A 20,955-nucleotide genomic window follows, 5' to 3' on the forward strand; every position below is an offset into this window, starting at 1 on the left:
AAATCACATAGGCCATGTGAAGTGTAGCCAATCTGCAAGGAACTTGAAACATTGTAACTATTAAATTAACTTGGGTCCTGCTTGAAGCTTGCCTATAAAATATTCTGGGCCCTCAGAGTTTCCAGTGCCAGTGAGCTTGGGACAGACACAGCTGTAGGCTATTTGCTCAATGGATAAGAAGCATTGCTTGACTTGGCAGGAGCTCACCGGGGCTGAGTATCGGCACCTAAAATGTTCTGCTGCTTGACTTCCAGTTCCTTTTTATAGAATATTAGCTCACATATTGTGGAGCTCCTGCACCTAAATATAAACAGTACCAGCAATCAAAATGAGTACCAGAATTGATTTCAGTCCAAGCACTGATAAGTAATCAGGTAGGCTTATTTTATGACGTTTCTACTCGAACAGAGCATGACATTTTTCCCTTGCACACTGATTATCGAAACAGAGAGAGCTAGAAAGGTTTTTCAAATACATTGAGGAACTATTGTAATTCTCAATGGGTGTAAAAACAGACTTTGTTTGCTTGCTATTTGAGGTGAAGAAAACATTAATTTGAGAAGCTCCACAAGTCATTAGTGGTAGTGTGTTAAGCCAATCAGAAATACTATCAGATCCCCAAATGGGCACATTTATATGCCTACATTTGCATGCAGGCCAGGAAGCCTATCGCCCTACTTAAATGCGTGTGTGTCTCAACATTGACTCAACATTGACAGGAGCTCTCCAAACAAAAAGACAATGACTAAATTGACACCTCATAAATGGAATGAAATTAACCAAAACGTGTTTCTCACAAGTGTTATGTACTCTGCAAATAATGTGTCCACTCCGACAATGATAACGGGAATAATAATATTGTATGCATTAACAGAAATGACAGAGATTAGAAATTACTGGTGAAATATGTAATGTGGAATTGATATATGCTAAAAATCTAGCACAAACAATTAACAGAATTAATCTTTGATACAATAAATGTGCACAAATTGGCAGGAGAGAGCGCATTCTGGAGTAAGAAGGGCATTGTGCATCTGAGTGCATGGTCAATCCGACGTCTGCATTGCCCATGCAGCATTTACGGTGATATGGCCTCAGCAGAAGTCAGGGCATTCGTACTTCTTGCACTTTGCGGAGCAGTGCAGAGCTGTTGTCAAGGAAGTGAGTTTGTGTTTTTTTACAGGATATAGAAAACCGTCAACCAATCATGTCAATGTGGAGCTATACAAGAGCCCTACAAAATTTGGGAGGAGCATGGTGATGTGGTATGGAGCTCGATTTGGCCTCTGGAGGCTCCGCAATTGCATTACACCATCTATATGGAGCCTCGGACCACATTTTGGGATCAAGCATAAATTGACTTAGTCTAGGCCTCCAGTGGACTAGTTCACTGAGATGAGCGCAAATATATATACTACCGTTCAAAAGTTTGGGGTCACTTCAAAATGTCCTTGTTTTACATGAAAACATACATGAAATGAGTTGCAAAATTGTTATTTTATTTTTTATTTTTACCTTTATTTAACTAGGCAAGTCAGTTAAGAACAAATTCTTATTTTCAATGACGGCCAAGGAACAGTGGGTTAACTGCCTGTTCAGGTTTTTTAATTTAAATAATAATTGTATGTCAAAGAATCCTCCATTTTCAGCAATTACAGCCTTGCAGACCTTTGGCATTCTAGATAATTTAGAGAGATTTCACCCCATGCTTCCTGAAGCACCTACCACAAGTTGGATTGGCTTGATGGACACTTTTTACGTACCATATGGTCAAGCTGCTCCCACAACAGTTCAATAGGGTTGAGATCCAGTGACTGTGCTGGCCACTCCATTATAGACAGAATACCAGCTGACTGCTTCTTCCCTAAATAGTTCTTGCATAGTTTGGCGCTGTGGGTCATTGTCCTGTTGTAGGAGGAAATTGGCTCCAATTAAGAGCCGTCCACAGGGCATGGAGTGATAGCCTTCCTCCTTCAAGATCCCTTTTACCCTGTACAAATCTCCCACTTTACCACCACCAAAGCAAACCCATGCCATCACATTGCCTCCACCATGCTTGACAGATGGCGTCAAGCACACCTTAAGCATCTTTTCATTTTTTATGCATCTCACAAATGTTATTCTTTGTGATCCGAACACCTCAAACTTATATTCGTCTGTCCGTAACACTTTTTTCCAATCTTCCTCTGTCCAGTGTCTGTGTTCTTCTGCCCATCTTAATCTTTTATTTTTATTGGCCAGTCTGAGATATTGCTTTTTCTTTGCAACTCTGCCTAGAAGGCCAGCATCCTGGAGTCGCCTCTTCACTGTTGAAGTTGAGACTGGTACTATTTAATGAAGCTGCCAGTTGAGGACATGTGAGGCGTCTGTTTCTCAAACTAGACACACTAATGTACTTGTCCTCTTGCTCAGTTGTGCACCGGGGCCTCCCACTCTATTCTGGATAGAGACAGTTGGTGCTGTTCTGTGAAGGGAGTAGTACACAGCGTTGTATGAGATCTTCAGTTTCTTGGCAATTTGTTGTTTCTGGACATTTTGAGCCTGTAATCAAATCCACAAATACTGATCCTCCAGATACTCAACTAGTCTAAAGAAGGCCAGTTTTATTGCTTCTTTAATCAGAAAAACAGTTTTCAGCTGTGCTAACATAATTGCAAAAGGGTTTTCTAATGATCAATTAGCCTTTTAAAATTCTGAACTTGGATTAGCTAACACAACGTGCCATTGGAACACAGGAGTGATGGTAATAATGATGGACCAAAAAAACAAGGACATTTCGATGTGACCCCAAACTTTTGAACGGTAGTGTATATGTGTTACTGCTTGACTAAAACATTCTCGGTCGACCAGTCGACTAATAACGAGAGAGAAAGATGACTTCCTTAAAAGATTGAACATTTAGTTATGACTAACCTCTGACATTGGGGCAGAATACACCCAGGGTTAAGTCTGGGAACTGAGGCCATCTACCTTCTTTGCCTAGTTCAGAAATGGTTATTCTGAAAAGTTCCTTTATTTACATTAAGAGAACTGTTATGTTAAAAATAAAATAATATGCGAAACAGTGAATATTCACTTTTTCCTTATGAGGCATCAAAAGTAAAGGGAGAGGAATATGTTGTGCATTGATATTCTAGTATGTTCCTTTATTCCACCTGTAACGCCCACCTGATTAAATGCATTGGAACGCTTGGGATGTTTTGTCTTGTGAAACGCATTAAACAATGCCCACGTTAGTTTTTACTCATGTCCTGTACTTATATTATATAGTATATTAGTTGTATAAGTAATACAGTGTGCTATACAGCAAATTCTGTCATTGATGCAGCAGCATCCACCTCCAAATCTCTTTACATTAAATGACTGACTTGTGTAGATGAACTCATCACCCTTCCACCACTTAGATGTACAGTAGCTAGTCCACCTCCAGCACAGTAGCATTTACACTCTGCCGGCCTGCCCGCCCACAAGAGAATTGTGTTCATATATTACATCACTTCTCAGTATTACAGAGTACAGTACATAACATACAGTACAGGGCCTGTCTCAGAGTGTCTCAGAGTAGGAGTGCTGATCTAGGTTCAGGTCTTCCCTCTTATTAATTATAATCTAAAGGTTAAGCTTATCCTAGATCACTCTTACTCTGAGACACTTTATACAGTGACTTGCGGAAGTATTCACCCCCTTTGGCATTTTTCCTATTTTTTGCCTTACAACCTGGAATTAAAATAGATTAATTAGGTGTTTCTATCATTTGATTTATGTGACATGCCTGTATGTTTTATTGTGAAACAAACAAGAAGACAAAAAAAACTGGAGTGTGCATAACTATTCACCCCCCCCCCCCCTTTCAGCAATTACAGCTGCCGGTCTCTTGGTATATCTCTATGAGCTTGGCACATATAGCCACTGCGATCTTTACCCATTCTTCAAGGCAAAACTGCTCTAGCTCCTTCAAGTTGGATGGGTTCCTCTGGTGTTCAGCAATCTTTAAGTCATACCACAGATTCTCAATTGGATTGAGGTCTGGGCTTTGACGGGTGACGAGTGTTGCTTTAGCAGTATGCTTAGGGTCATTGTCCTGCTGGAAGATGAACCTCTGTCCCAGTCTCAAATGTCTGGAAGACTGAAACAGGTTTCCCTCAAGAATTTCCCATCCATCATTCCTTCAATTCTGACCAGTTTCACCATCCCGGGAGGATTAGAGGTGTTTGGTTTGTGCCAGACTTAGCGTTTTCCTTGATGGCCAAAAAGCTCCATATTAGTCTCATCTGACCAGAGTACCTTCCATATGTTTGGGGAGTCTCACGCATGCCTTTTGGCAAACACCAAATGTGTTTACTTATTTTTTTCTTTAAGCAATGGCTTTTGTCTGGCCTCTCTTCCGTAAAGCCCAGCTCTGTGGAGTGTACGGCTTCAAGTGGTTCTATGGAGAGATACTCCAATCTCCGCTGTGGAGCTTTGCAGCTTTTTCAGGGTTATCTTTGGTCTTTTTGTTGCCTCTCTGATTAATGCCCTTCTTGTCTGGTCTGTGAGTTTTGGCAGGTTTGTTGTGGTGCCATATTCTTTCAAATAAAAATCTATTTAAATTACAGTTTGTAATGCAACAAAAGAGGAAAAACGCCAAGGGGGATGAATACTTTTGCAAGGCACTGTAAATGGGTCTTTCTATAAATAAAGCGACTAATGTGACATCGGGGTCAAATTTTCAAAATGGATAGATATACATTTAAATATTATTTTGTTGCTGAGAAGCTCTGGCGTTATACATTTTTTCCTGCTGCTGTAGCTTTTTTGCCTTCTCACAGTCACCTTGAAACGTTCCTCTTTTAGTATACTACAAGCAAGGGACATCTCATGTCTGTTTTGTTGTAGTTTTGTCCTTTGTTTAATATGTCCTCAATTTTTCTCCCCGCTCTGCTCATACAGGAGTATAAATATACATTTTTATTTTAATACTGATTTATCAGGAGGTGCTGCATCACCCCTACTTCCTGCGACTATACTTATGCCATTATGTAACTTTGAACTTTGAAATACGGCACACAAAATCCAATCAAATGCTTTAAAATACACACTTTTTTGTCTAACAATGTATTCTGGCAGGCTATGTACAATTATAATAATATCATATACTGTATATTAATCATAAATAAAGGACAACAAGTCGGCCTATGGAATACTTTAGGAAATGTTTCCCCCAAAAATCAGATTTTCCCTCTAAAAATCACTTTTTACAGATTAACAACAAATGCTTAAACCATATCAGTAGACCCACTGAGTAAAACAAGTTTATATAATTGGTGTAGTTCCCCTTTATTTCAATTGTGCGCCTTGCAAAAAAATGCTGTAATTCCCCTTTAATTCAACTGCACACCTTGCAATTGACTGTTTCGCTAGGGTGTTTGTTGGCTACTAGACGTGATGGGAGAGTTTGCAAAATTAACGGCCACCCAATTGATACCATTCTGCCAGTTATTTTTTAATTGCAGTCTACGTTTAATTCGGAACGTTTTTTGGGAAAGCCTTTAGAAGTGTATGTTTTGTATGCACATTGCACTCATGTTGTGCATGACGATGGCTCTACCACACAGACTCACTGTCCCATCACAAGTCAGCTAGCGTTCCAACGCCCATCACTTTTTCTCATGAACTTGACACTATCTTCTCAATGTAACAATCTGCCATAAGTCAAACAGACAACTAGACTACAGCTGTCATTGTTATCTTACCTCAAGAATCCTCAGGAATAGACAGGCTATTTATCTTGACCCCGTAACAACACACACACACAAACGTTGTCAATCCTTGAGATCAACATGAATTCCAACACTTTGGCTGTTGTTCAATCGCCTGCCATATCACACAAGCTCTTTATCACTTGATTGTCATTCAGAACAATCTTTCCTGAATCAGCTGATGTAGTGTGAGAATGTTCTCTCGTGACTTAACAGCTAGACCTCAAATGAGCATCAAACAACTATTATGGATAATTATTGAAGAACCCTGTTAATGACAGAATGGATTTGAGTTTTGTTAATCATCTTTAAGCTGCTCTTTCGGTTAGAAGCATTAGATTTTACAATCTCCAACGTTATTTTGGATATGTGTGCCCATGAAAACTGTTTTTACACCGTAACATAGAAAGATACGAAATGTTACGAGGTTACAGTGCACTTCCCAGATCTCCATACAAAAAGTGTCCGACAGCAAAATCCAGTTATTTTACAGGTTCAAGTTCAATGTATAATTACATTTTTAAATGCTTGGAATATGATATAACGACAAACAGTGTCATAAATGCAAGGAAAGATAGGTAGGGTTTTATGTAACACGATTAATTAACATCCAATCACATTAACCGTTACTCTCTCACGGGAAACCTTCACTCTTTCGCAGACATTTAGAAACCAAACATTAGAAACCAAACATGACCATTTGAAAAATAAGCCACGGAAGTTGTTTGAGTGAGAATAAAGATGACTGTTGAGTCGTAAGACATGTATAAAAGCAACAGACACCATTAATAAGAAGGGGCTATAAGCATTTCATATGGTGAGCTATCGACTGGCTAGGACAGGCAATCCCCATACTATTGTGGAGTACTTAATTCTTCCTGCTACCGCGGATATGGCTGGGACAATGCTGGGGGAAAAGACCCAAAAAACTATACAGACAATTACTTAATCAAACAACACTGTTTCAGGACGCATCAATGACATGGCAGGAGATGTTTTGAAACAATTACTGCTTTGCGTACAAGCCAGTGAATTCTACAGTTGGATGAGTCAACAGACGTGGCTGGCCTGGCACAGCTCCTGGTATATGGCTGGCCTTGCACAGCTCCTGGTATATGTCCGTTACGTTTATGGGGGGTCAGTTAAGGAAGACATCCTCTTCTGCAAACCACTGGAAACCAGGACAACATGAGAGGATATTTTACTGGACAGCTTTGTGACATCAAATGGACTTTGGTGGTCAAGATGTGTTGGTATCTGTGGTGCAAAAGCCATGATAGGGAGACCTAGTGGAGTGGTAACACACGTACAAGCAGTTGCTCCCGATGACCACTTGGATATGCTGCAGTATTCACCGAGAGGCTCTTGCTCCCAAGGGAATGCCTGACAGCATTTCTAGACGTTTTGGACACAACAGTGAAAATGGATCACTTTGTTAAAGTAAAGCCCCTGAACTCTTATGTATTTTCTGCACAATGCACTGATATGGGCAGTTTCTTGCCTGGATATGGCTGCGCTCAGAGTTTCTTGCCTTGGCAAATTGCGCTGTTAAGTCACTGATGCCCTTTGCAACCATGTACCTATGTGAGAATGGATTTTCAGCCCTCACTAGCATGAAAACTAAATACAGGCACAGACTGTGTGTGAACATTTATTTAAGACCAACTCTCTCCAATACAACCCAACATTGCAGAGTTATGTTCATCCTTTCAAGCACACCCTTCTCATTAACCTGTGGTGAGTTATTCACAATTTTTGATGAATGAACGAATAAGGTTTTATATGTAAGATGGCTAAATAAGTTGTCCAGTCATATGGCCAAGTGCTACAAAGAAGGACCTCTTTTAGCTGCAGCTGTCCCAGAACTGAGTGGCACGTTTTGCTCTTCATTGTAATCAAAGGGCTATTATCAATAGTATGCATGCCAGTCTCTCTTGGGTAAGAGTTGAGGAAAGACTGACGCATCACTTCTTGTTTTTATAAGAAACATTGTATTGGAGATTCCAAATTGTTGGTAGAGTCTTCTTACACACAGCACTGACACACACACACTTACCACTAGACAAGCCACCTGGGGTCTTTTCAGAGTCCCCAGGTCCAGAACAAATTCAAGAAGACGTACAGTATTATACAGAGCCATGAGTGTATGGAACTCCCTTCCATCTCGTATAGCTCAAGTGAACAGCAAATCTGGTTAAAAAACAAACAAATAAAGCAACACCTCACGTCACAACGCCTCTCCCCATTGTGACCTACTTTTGTGTACTAGGCTGACCTCATTTAGTCGACTGGTCAAATGTTTAGTCAATAGGCTGATGGTCGACAAAGATTTCTTTAGTCGAGCAAGTAGCAAAAATAAGTTTAAAAAACCATGTACAAAACACCTGTCTGAGTCGCACCAGTCTGAGTGGACTGATCCATTGTAGAGGCTGTGGGGATGGCACAGTCATAAGTCTAAGACACATGCTACTGAAATTGCATATGGTTATATGGTTATGTAATAACATTTTAATTTATAACATGCACTTTCTCCCGCGTTGGATAGTGGTCTCTGTCCATGGTTCTGAAAGACATCAGTGCGGGTTGAATTGGTGACTTTTCCAAGACCATGTTGCTGTGTGCATAATAGCAAAGTTAACCAGCATATTGGTGTTGAGAACAATGCGACAGAGGCGGCAGCAGAGTTAGGAAACGAGAAAACAGCCCTTACTTTAATTGCCTATTGAAAGGTGATTATAAACTTTATTAGGTTTATAATCAATAGCATAACTGTTATGTGCCTGGCTTTATAAATCATCCATATATATAAAAAAATTAAAAAGACAGATTCTGTTGCCTGTTTGAGTGTATGTTTAATATCTTACTGACTCCGTGAGCACCAAGCCTCACGCAACCATATGTCGGACTAACAAATTCTGCTGTTTTTATTCTTTGCTATGCTGTAATAAAGGCTTTACACTTTTGTTAGATTAGCCTCTCTTTTATTATTTAGTTAGTTATTTAGTTTAGTTATTGCTGTTTACACTTCCAAATTGTCAGAAATTATATTTATTATAATAATAACCCAATTTTATTCCTTGATATCCTTCTTATTGTTATTATTATGATCATTATTTATTAGGCTAAGTATATTATGCAGGCCTAAGAGCACATCCTGTTTGGTCTTAATACCTTATTTCAATACTTACAGTAACTTTTCAGTCAGAAATGGCCTAATTTAGTTGCAGCTTCAGCTACACGGACAGCGGACACACTGTTAATGTTATGTGGCGCTGCAGCAGGGAGTAGAGAGCGACAACGGGTGCTAGTCACTCGCTGTCTTTTTTTTAAACACAGAACAGCAAGTCTGAGCCAGGCCCGGCACAATCAAATCAATTGCTGTCGAACCCGCTCTCGTAATTTATGTCATAATTATTTCATCAAACATTTAGCTTAAAGCATCAGACAAGCTCAGGGCATATAGTTGATTTGACTAATGCATTCTAAAGTATTTTTGCCTCCGTCACCATTCTGAAGTGTGTTACGTGTGTCTGCGTTCATATCAAAGTATTCATCCGAATCTGTCACTCCATCCCTCTGTCATCCTATTCTTCCATCTATCTTCTCTCTTTCTGTCACTCTCTTCTGCTTCTACTCACTATCCCCCTCTCTCATTTGATATTTTCTCTCTCTTTTCCCTCCCCACCCCTCTACCTCTTTCTCTCCTCCTCCCAGCCCTCGACCGTCCCAGGTGATGCGATGCCTCCAGACCTGAGCTTCAGCAGAGAGAACCTGAGCTTCGACTTCAAAGACACAGACATGAAGCGCCTCTCCATGGAGATCGAGAAGGAGAAGTGCGTGACTGACCACTTCGCTCTCTCTGTCTTTTCATCCTTCTCTTTCTCTCGCTATTGCTCTCTCTCTCTTCTCTCCTCTTTCGAGAAGGATAAGTGAGTGACTGACCACCACGCTCCATCCTGCAGCATTAACAATCAGATGTACACCACTATTACAGACTTGTCCCTCTTTCCGTCTCTGTTCTATTTGTCCCCCTCTCTTTCTCTCTTGCTCTCTATCTCGAGGAGCTGTCTCTCTTTCTACCTGACTTCATTACTGCCTTTCTTTCTGCCTGACTTCATCCAATCAGATGTACTTACTCTACAGTAACCTTCCCTCTCTATCCTGTATTCACCTGTCACTCTCTTCTCTCTGTCCCTCATCTTTCTCCATAGCTCTCTTTCTCTCACTCTTTCTCCCCCTCCTTCTCGGACTGCCTGTCTTTGTCAACCGCATCTCCTGCTCTTGCTCTGTCGCTCTCTCCGACTCCCTGTCTAATTCTCTCCATCTTTTAATCCCTCTTCTCCCATCTCTCAAGACGGAAAAGTGAGTCACTCACTGGCCACTCTCTCTGTCCTGCCACCTGACTTCATCCAATTAGATACTGATTGATTGTACACATGTACAGTACAACACAGAATGAGACATGTCCCGTGTGCTCTATCACGCGTTGAGCACAGAAATGTCATGGACCGTGACTCATGGGGGTACAATGTTGACGCATTCCAGTCAGAAGCACTCATTTCATAATTAATGGATATTATAGTGTACGGAAATGTCACAATACATTCATATTTGTTTGTAAAGATGTGGCACAGATTGTACTAGTTCATGATGTTTAAGTTCTGAAAATAATGATGTAGACATGTTGTTTTATCCCTCGTCTTGTTTGTATATCTATAACTTCATGTTAATCAATGAAATTCAAGCAGCTATTCAAGATTTTACAAACGTTTTTTTGTCATATTCATGAATCAAAATGACAGATTGTCACATGGGAAGACTAATAACTCAACACTTTTCATCTGTGGAGGTCTTGATCAGGATTCTATTCATTAGGGCAGAACTAATTCAAAACATTGTGGAACAGAGAACGGGGGGGAAAAAATCTTATTCTTAAGTTTGGATAATATTTTCTTGTTTCGGCCTGTATGACCCAGGTGGAGGATTGTCATTTTTATTTCTGTGGTCCTCTCAGGGTGGAGTATATGGAGAAGAGTAAGCACCTTCAAGAGCAGCTGAATGAGCTGAAGACAGAGATAGAGTCTCTGAAGCTGAAGGAGCGAGAAACGCCTCTGGATATACTCCACAACGAGAACACTGAGAAGGGCACCAGCAAGCACAGCAACTTCAAAAAGGTAAGCCCTATAACTCCTCAGACAGACACGCACGCGCACACACATACATAGGATTACGTTCTACACAATCGTCATAAACACCTAACACTAAGAGAGGCACCAGCTAGCACAGCAACTTCAAAAAGGTACAGTGATGTCTGTCGCTAACTTATCCAGTGTCAATGACACATGCATTGGTGTATCTCACACAAACAATCATCATACAGACTTCTCACATCACTCCTTACAGACTGCTCCCACACACCTCATATAGCCTACCACTCAAACACCACAGACTTGCATATCAAACATAACCGTTAGATAACCGTCTAACTACTTTCACATAGAGATTTATTCTGCTATCATCAAGAGGAATTAACAAATTAAGCTCACAACCTGAACCGTTATCTGCAACCCTCAGATTCTTCGCTAAATCTGTAAAACCATTGAGGTGAAATGTGAGCTTTGGCACATCCATACAGAATGCCTCTCCCTCCCCCTGCCACCCCTTCTGTCTCCGTGTGTAAAATAAACTTGTTTGAGTAGCACTAATTGATTTTAGCACTGCGATCAGTCATTGGAATGGATGGGAACACCTTGGGTGTTCTGAGCTTTAGCTGGGCTTAGTCACTGCTTGTTTAATTGAACTGGGGCCAGTGAGCAATACTCTTTGTGTTGGGGACTGAGACTGCACTGCCATTGCAGTGTGGCTCTCTGGTATGTCTATCTGTGTGTTTACCCTGAGAAAAATAAGGGGAGGCTGCGAAGGGGTGAGGAGAAGAAAGGAAAGGGTGCAGACGGGTTGAGAGAAGGTGGGAGGAGAGAGGGAAGGAGGCAGAGAGGGTAATGGAGTAAAGGGAGGGAGGCCCGGAGTCGACAGGGACCACTGGTTTAGGGGCCCTATAAAATCAATTATTTTTTGCCTGATTAAGTTTTCTCAAATTCTGTTTTCTCCGTTTTTGTTTTTCCAAATGTCAATTTCCCCCTGTTTTTTAAAAATTATTTTCGCTCTCAAAATCACACTTATTTAGTAGAAAAGCAACTCAATTGGATATTCTAAGTTCACAACAATGCTTAAACCACATCAAGAGACCACTTTTTAGGTCTGGGAATAATTTTGGACAATGTTATTTTTGGGTGTAGTTACCATTTAACTCCAGTGCAGCACCTAGCAAGAGGCTGTTGTTTAGCAGTGTTTTGGTGATGGTAGAAAACAAAAACAAATACCCACTGGATTAATGCATATAATCCGGATATTATTCTGCCAGGTAAGCATGGTCTACTTTGTAGTTAACATTTAATTGAGAGTTATTTGCGAAAGCCTTTCCATCTACCAGAAGAAATGTCATTAGCATCATCGCTAACGGCTACACAAAGTACTGCACATTCACAGACACAGGGAATTTTTGTTGTCTCTTCAGAAAGTTGCAGGAAATAACTATCACTAACCATGTTTCCTTCCACAGTTTTTATGCAAGTAACAGCATACTGTATGAAAAAAATCTCGACAGCTGTGATGGAAACAATTTTATAAATGCCGCCATACAATTTTTGTCGTTCGACACGGTGGGATCTTTTTGTGTCTGTAAAATTAATCATGCGAGAAATGGTGGTGGAAACACCTTTATGCGCAAATATTCATATAATAACACATATTGAAGTAAACTTGGAGTCACGCAATGATATTGTGTGTGTTCCTCCCACTACGACTCTGTAAACCATGCAGTTTATTTGGCTACAAATGAAATAAGTTATGATGAACTTCACACTGTGGGTTTGGGAAGAGTAGCTAGGAGGTAAAGATTAGGTTGATTTTACTTTGTGGTGATTGAATAGATAAAAAGTCTTTATTGAATAACCTTTAGAGAATATTAACTGGCTCGACAAGGCTTACTTACTCTTCAACACTCTTAAAACGAATATTATCTTTTTGAGAAATGGCTCATTGTAAGTATCTGTATTAATATCAGCATGATGACTAAACAGAGGAAATGGAAAATATAATATGGTGACACACACACACACACACACACACACACACACACACACACACACACACACACACACACACACACACACACACACACACACACACACACACACACACACACACACACACACACACACACACACACACACACACACACACACACGCGTTATGTTCTTCTATCCTCGTGGGGACCTAAAATTAATGCCCATTCAAAATGATGTTGTTTTCTCTAACCTTACCATAACCTTAAACCAAACCCTAACCTAAGCTTAAAATCGCATTTGTCCTCATGGGGACGTCTCCACGAGGGATAATTTTCCTTGTTTTGCTATCCTTGAGGGGACATTTGGGGATTTTAGGTCCGCGCAAGGATAGAAGATGATAAACAGAGACTGTGCACATCCATTTCTCTCCCTCATATTGTATATTTTGATGAGCTTGAACACCCGTGTCTACAGATTTAGCTAACAGTTTAGCACCAATAATGTATTCCAACCCCCCCGACTCTAGTATTTAAGCTGGCAGTCCCTCTGATAAGCTGGAAACATCCAGTTTTCAGGGGGAAAAGAATAGTCTGTGATGCGACTTCCACTTTTGGACGTGTGCCTCGCTATTTACAGTCCCCAGAAGAGAACCTCCCCCGACAGTTTCTCTCTCTCACCATGACCAGAATGCGGGGCATCCTTTCAAGTGTTTATTTTACGCCTGTTACATTAGGTTAATGGGGGACAGGAGAGAAAAACATTTTCTGTTTTACCTGACTGAATTAGGTTTCAGTTTGTAGAGGTTTTAGAGGGGGGGGGGTTAAAATTCTTGTCCATCAAGAATTCCAACAGGCTTAAGGTAAGGTGATATAACTCATAATCACGCATTGATATCAATGGGATATTTGTTCAGAGAATTGAGTTAAAGTACATGCACAAATCTCAACTTTGGATTCATCCCGTAGTCCTTCAAACCTCCACCACTTGCTGCTCCCTCTGATATTTTTTATTTCAATTTTTATTAGGCTCCCCATTAGCCGACTCCAATGGCGACAGCTAGTCTTACTGGGGTCCGACACACAACGAAAAAGTCATTACAGACAAAATACTTTACAATTTACAGTACATACACACACAAAGTAGGTCACATGGGGGAGAGGCGTTGTGCCGTGTGGTACTCTCCCGAACTTCTGAGACGGTTTCAAAGTATATAGCAGAGGTAGACTAGAAAGACATGTCAGTCATCGTGACTCCCTTAGATCACAGTCAGAGCTGTGTATTTGACAGGACAAGAAAATCATGCCCACTAAGTGTCCGGCAAGACGACAACGCTCTCTATTCCATTTGTTCTCCCCATAACGTCTTAAAACGTTGAAACTTGTGTTCAACTAAGGGAACCAGGAGTAAACAAGTGTCTAGATTAAGTCAGGATTCTAAACGTGTCAGCGTTCCATAAGGATATGGTCGGGGTTCAATCAAAATAACAAACAAACAATGACTTCAACGTGTTCTGTCAGAATGCTGAATGTAAACACAGACTGTCAAGAAGGTGAGGTGGTACATGCAAAAGCATTTTCCTAGGTGGATCATGTCACCTCACAAACAGCCACATTGCCAGCTAACAAGTCACTTCTAGTATCAAAAAACCTGTCCTAGTCTGTTTTTGTCAATGGATATGGCACCTTTACAGTCTTTGCCACTTTGAAACTAACTCCAGCTGCTATTTCATGTGTGATGTAGCACTGTTGTACAGCAGTAGAACTGATCCTGTTCAGATGTTTATGGTGTTTTGGAGATCTAATGACTGTATTTTTCTCTTACAGCTAACTCTACAGAGCACCAAGACCAGAGTGGCTTACTTTGAAGAACTATAGATGTCACCAGGGACGTGTGTGTGCATGCTTGACTGTGTGTGTGCGTGCTTGACTGTGTGTGTGCGTGCTTGACTGTGTGTGTGTGTGCTTGACTGTGTTTGTGCGTGCGTGCTTGACTGTGTGTGTCCGTGCTTGACTGTATGTGTGCGTGCTTGACTGTGTGTGTGCGTGCGTGCTTGACTGTGTGCGTGCGTGCTTGACTGTGTGTGTCCGTGCTTGACTGTGTGTGTGCGTGCTTGACTGTGTGTGTGCGTGCTTGACTGTGTGTGTGCGTGCTTGACTGTGTGTGTGCGTGCTTGACTGTGTGTGTGCGTGTGTGTCTGTTTGCGTGCGAATGCATCTGTTTGCGCCCACGTCCATGTGCGTGCACGCGTGTCTGTGTGGACATGTCTCTGGAAAAACTTTATCACTACAGTACATTCCATACTACGTGGCCTTTGGCTCCATTTGCTGGGAGATACTCACCACAACTGTGGTCAAACGATGGACCACCGCCTAGGTCAAAACTAATTTCAGAACTGGAGTTTACATACTGTATAGGCCAAGAGAGACAAATCATGAGTTACACTTTAATTTACATTCCACTACTTCTTACCTGATATTTACCTTAAAATAACCAAACAATACTTACAATAACTATAGTTTGTGTTATTTGTGATACATTGAAACGAACATACTATTCACCATTTACTAGCAGATAGGTAAAGTATGTTTAATTATGTATCAGTATCCTTACCACTCAAATAAGTGCATAATGAGTATTAACAGGTAAATACCACTGAAAAATTACAGTAAAATATTATCAACTCGTATCACGTCGCCTCTGGCTGCCCTAAGTGAATTTCTGTATAGGTGTTCTCTAGTACGAAGGTACCAAGTGCACTATATTCTGTTCTACCCTTTAAAAGCAGAGTGGAATAGCCTTTGAACTCAGACTGGGTGAAGATGAAGGAATGGTAAGAGTATTACAGTACAATAATCCGGTGTACTTCTAGCACATTTTTCCTGAATCCTGATACTGGGGACCCACAGCGATGCACATTTTTGTTGTTTTGCCCTAGCATTAACACACTTCATTCAACTAATCAGCTCCTCATCAATGCTTAGATTAGTTTATTCAGTTGGAATGGGGGCAAAAACGAAAATGTGTGGGGTGAACATTTTGAATCCCCATGACCAGGATTGGGAAACACTGATCTAGCCTATCATTGGTACTTTTGGGAAAAATGTTAGGGTTATGTTTCTTTTTTTAGCTCCTTGAACAAACTTGAGTTTGCATTCCATTCCATTGTATTGATCTAATACAGTGCACTCTGAAACGGTTTGCATATTTTGTTACATTACAGACTTATTCTAAAATATATTCAATCATTTTTTTGCTTCATCAGTCTACACACAATACCCCATAATGACAGAGAAAACAGGTTTGTATAAATGTTTGCTAATGTAAATAAGGTATTTCTGTGTTTTTATTTGTAAAAGTATTCAGCCTGTTTGCTATGAGACTTGAAATTTAGCTCAGGTGCATCCTGTTTCCATTGGTCATCCTTGAGATGTTTCTACAACTTGATTGGAGTCCACCTGTAGTAAATTCAATTGACTGGACATGATTTGGAAAGGCACACACCTGTCTATATAAGGTCCCTCAGTTGACATTGCATGTCGGAGCAAAAATCAAGCCATGAGGTTGAAGGAATTCTCAGTAGAGCTCAGACACGATTTTGTCGAGGCACCGATCTGGGGAAGGGTACCAAAAATGTCTGCAGCATTTAAAGTCCCACAGAACACAGTGCCCTCCATCATTCTTAAATGGAAGAAGTTTGGAACCACCAAGACTTCTTAGAGCTGGCCACCCAGCCAAACTGCGCAATCAGGAGAGAAGGGCCTTGATCAGGGAGGTGACCAAGAACCTGATGGTCACTCTGACAGAGCTCTAGAGTTCCTCAGTGGAGATGGTAAAACCTTCCAGAAGGACAACCATCTCTGGTGAAACTAAGATTAAACTCTTTGGATCGAATGCCAAGCGTCACGTCTGCAGGAAACCTGGTAGGTTCCCTACGGTGAAGCATGGTGGTGGCAGCATCATGCTGTGGGGATGCTTTTCAGGGACTGGGAGACTAGTCAGGATCGAGGAGAAACATGAACGGAGCAAAGTAGAGAGATCCTTGATGAGAACCTACTCCAGAGCGCTCAGGAACTCAGACTCACCTTCCAACAGGACAATGACCCTAAGAACACAACCCAGACTACGCAGGAGTGGCTTCAGGACAAGTCTCTGAATGTCCTTGAGTGGCCCAGCCACAGCCCGGAATTGAACCTGATCTAACATCTCTGGAGAGACCTGAAAATAGCTGTGCAGTGACGTTCCCCATCCAACCTGACCGAGCTTGAGAGGATCTGCAGAGAAGAATGGGAGAAACTCCCCAAATACAGCTGTGCCAAGCTGGTAGCGTCATACCCAAGAATACTTGAGGCTGTAATCGCTGCCAAAGGTGCTTCAACAAAGTACTGAGTAAATGGTCTGAATACATAGTTCAGTTTTCAAAATTAAATTAATTTAAAAAACATTTGTCAGCATGGGGTATTGTGAGTCGATAGTTTTTTCCCCCTGAACAATTTCAGCCATTTTAGAATAAGGCTGTAACATAACAAAATGTGGAAAAGTCAAGGGGTCTGAATACTTTCTGAATGCATTGTTATGTGTCTTATCTGTGAAAACAGTTTATTTTCTTGTTGGCATTAAACGAGGACAGTGAACAGTGTTTTTATTTTTGAAATACTATTATTTTGCGTGTGTTGTAAGGTGCCTTTTTAAACACTATACTATTTTATAGAAAAACTGTATGTTTGAACTGATCATTTGTGAAAAATAATTAAAACGTTCAAGAATGACAAAGGTTGTATGAAGCCTTATTTTGTCAATGACTAACAACCGTAACCTGCTAAAATGGTCTTCTTCCCCTCTGCGCACAATGGAGAAAATGTTATCCACGCCACTCTGAAAATAACATTATACTTTTGGAATGAATAAAATGTTATGTAACAACCTCCCACACACCCAGTTAGACATATTTAAAAAAGAAACAGATTCTCCAAATATGAAGTTAGTAGCAGTCAGCTCAGATCTCATAATGAGGACAAGGTCTGAAGTGTGTGTGTTTGCACCAGTGGTGGAAGAACTACTAAATTGTCATATCTTAGTAGAAATGACTCAAGTAAAAGTTACCCAGTAAAATACTACTTGAGTAAAAGTATCAGGTTTTACTTAAGTACAGTGGTGGAAAAAAGTACTCTGTTGTCAATCTTGAGTAAAAGTGAAAAGTTCAAGTAATTGCTATACATCAAATGGCTTGTATTAAGTAAACAAGACAACATCTTTTTGCCAGGGGCACACTCCGATGTAATTAACAAATGCAATGTTTGTGTTTAGTGACTCCGCCAGATCATTGGTGAAGTCGTCAAGATGTAGAGTTGTTTTATATCACTCACTTATACAATTCAAGTCGGAAGTTTACATACACCTTATCCAAATACATTTAAACTCAGTTTTTCACAATTCCTGACATTTAACCCCCCCCCCCCCCAGAAATTCCTGTCTTAGGTCAGTTAGGTTCACCACTTTATTTTAAGAAAGTGAAATGCCAGAATAATAGTAAAGAGAATGATTTATTTCAGCTTTTATTGCTTTCATCAGATTTCCAGTGGTTTACATACACTCAATTTGTATTTGGTAGCATTGCCTTTAAATTGTTTAACTTGGGTCGAACGTTTCAGGTAGCCTTCCACAAGCTTCCCACAATAAGTTGGGTGAATTTTGGCCCATTCCTCCTGACAGCTGGTGTAATTGAGTCAGGTTTGTAGGCCTCCTTGCTCGCACACGCTTTTTCAGTTCTGCCCACAATGTTCTATAGGATTGAGGTTAGGGCTTTGGGATGGCCATTCCAATACCTTGACTTTGTTGTTCTTGACTTTGTCCTAGATGATTCCATCTATTTTGTGAAGGGCACCAGTTCTTCCTGCAGCAAAGCACCCCCACAATATGATGCGGCCACCCCCGTGTTTCGCGGTTGGGATGGTGTTCTTCGGCTTGCAAACCCCTTTTTCCTCCAAACATAATGATGGTCATTATGGCCAAACAGTTCTATTTTTGTTTCATCAGGCCAGAGGACATTTCTCCAAAAAGTACAATCTTTGTCCCCATGTGCAGTTGCAAACCGTAGTCTGGCTTTTTTATAGAGGTTTTGGAGCAGTGGCTTCTTCCTTGCTGAGCGGTCGATAGAGGACTCGTTTTACTGTGGATATAGATACTTTTGTACCTGTTCCCTCCAGCATCTTCACAAGGTCCTTTGCTGTTGTTCTGGGATTGATTTGCACTTTTCGCACCAAAGTATGTTCATCTCTAGGAGACAGAACGTGGCTCCTTCCTAAGCGGTATGATGGCTGCGTGGTCCCATGGGGTTTATACTTGTGTACTATTGTTTGTACATATGAACGTGGTACATTCAGGCATTTGGAAATTGCTCCCAAAGATGAACCAGACTTGTGGAGGTCTACATCCACATGTACACCTCCAATTGACTCAAATGATGTCCGTTAGCCTGTCAGAAGCTTCTAAAACCATGACATAATTTTCTGGAATTTTCCAAGCTGTTTAAAGGCACAGTCAACTCAGTGTATGTAAACTTCTGACCCACTGGAATTGTGATACAGTGAATTATAAGTGAAATAATCATTGGAAAAATGACTTGTGTCATGCACAAAGTAGATGTCCTAACTGACTAACTTCAAACGTTTGGACACCTATTAATTCAAGATTTTTTACATTTTTTTTTACTCTTTTCTACTTTGTAGAATCATTTTGAAGACTTCAAATGAAATAACATAAATAACATAAATCGAATAATGTAGTAACCAAAAAAGTGTTAAACAATTCAAAATATATTTTATATATATTCAAAGTAGCCACTCTTTGCCTTGATGACAGCTTTGTGTACTGTTGGCATTCTCTGAACCAGATTCTTGAGATAGTCTCCTGGAATGCATAACAATTAACAGGAGTGCCCTGTTAAAAGCTCATTTGTGGATTTTCATTCCTTTTGAGCCAATCAGTTGTTTGACAAGGTAGGGGTGGTATACAGAAGATATCCCTATTTGGTAGAAGACCAAGTCCATATAATGGCAAGAACAGCTCAAATAAACAAAGTAATGATGGACTGTCGTTTCTCTTTAAGACATGAAGGTCAGTCAATACATAAAAGTTCAAGAACTTTGAAAGTTTCTTCAAGCGCTATGATGAAACTGGCTCTCATGAGGACCGCCACAGGAAAGGAAAACCTAGAGTTACTTCTGCTGCAGAGGATAAGTTCGTTAGAGTTACCAGCCTCAGAAATTCCAGCCCAAATAAACGCTTCACAGATTTAAAGTAACAGACACATATCAACTGTTCAGAGGAGACTGTATTAATCAGGCCTTCATGGTTGAATTGCTGCAAAGAAACCACCACTAAAGGATAGCAATAATAAGAAGAGACTTGCTTGGGCCAAGGAACATGAGCAATGGAAATTAGAACCGTGGAAATCTGGCCTTTGGTCTGATTTTGGGTACCAGCTGCCGTGTCTTTGTGAGACGCAGAGTAAATGAACGAATGATCTCTGCATGTGTGGTTCCCACTGTGAAGCATGGAGGAGGAGGTGTGATGGTATGGGGTTGCTTTGCTGGTGACACTATCAATGATTTCTTTAGAATTCAAGGCAAACTTTACCAGCATGGCTACCACAGAATTCTGCAGCGATATGTCATCCTATCTGGTTTGCGCTTAGTAGCACTATAATTTGTTTTTCAACAGGACAATGACCAAACACCTCCAGGCTGTGTAATGGCTATTTGACCAAGAAGGAGAGTGATGGAGTTCTACATTGGATGACCTGGCCTCCAAAATCACCCGACCTCAATCCAATTGAGATGGTTTGGGATAAGTTGGACCGCAGAGTGAGCGAAAAGCAGCCAACATGTGCTCCGCATATGTGGGAAATCCCTCAAGACTGTTAGAAAAGCATTCCAGGTGAATCTGGTTGAGAGAATTCCAAGAGTGTGCCTAGCTGTCATCAAGGAAAAGGGTGGCTGCTTTGAAGAATCTGAAATATTTGTTTGACACTTTTTTGGTTACTACATGATTCCATATGTGTTATTTCATAGTTTTGATGGCTTCACTGTTAT

At 40.7% G+C, this 20,955-nt stretch overlaps 1 protein-coding gene across 1 annotated transcript in view; it reads left to right on the top strand.

Moving 5' to 3' along the window:
• The window catches only part of nf2a (NF2, moesin-ezrin-radixin like (MERLIN) tumor suppressor a), a 71,808-nt gene extending 55,624 nt beyond the window's left edge, over positions 1-16,184 (top strand). Inside the window, exons 14-16 of the mRNA XM_046346755.1 lie at positions 9,453-9,571; positions 10,753-10,912; positions 14,689-16,184. Of these exons, the coding sequence (XP_046202711.1) occupies positions 9,453-9,571; positions 10,753-10,912; positions 14,689-14,739 (330 nt within the window). The 3' untranslated portion in view covers positions 14,740-16,184. The remainder of the gene's footprint in view (positions 1-9,452; positions 9,572-10,752; positions 10,913-14,688) is intronic.
• Positions 16,185-20,955: the final 4,771 nt, after the last annotated feature.

The sequence above is a fragment of the Oncorhynchus gorbuscha genome, linkage group LG04 (assembly GCF_021184085.1).
Source record: "Oncorhynchus gorbuscha isolate QuinsamMale2020 ecotype Even-year linkage group LG04, OgorEven_v1.0, whole genome shotgun sequence".
In the NCBI taxonomy this organism is placed as follows: Eukaryota; Metazoa; Chordata; class Actinopteri; order Salmoniformes; family Salmonidae; genus Oncorhynchus; species Oncorhynchus gorbuscha.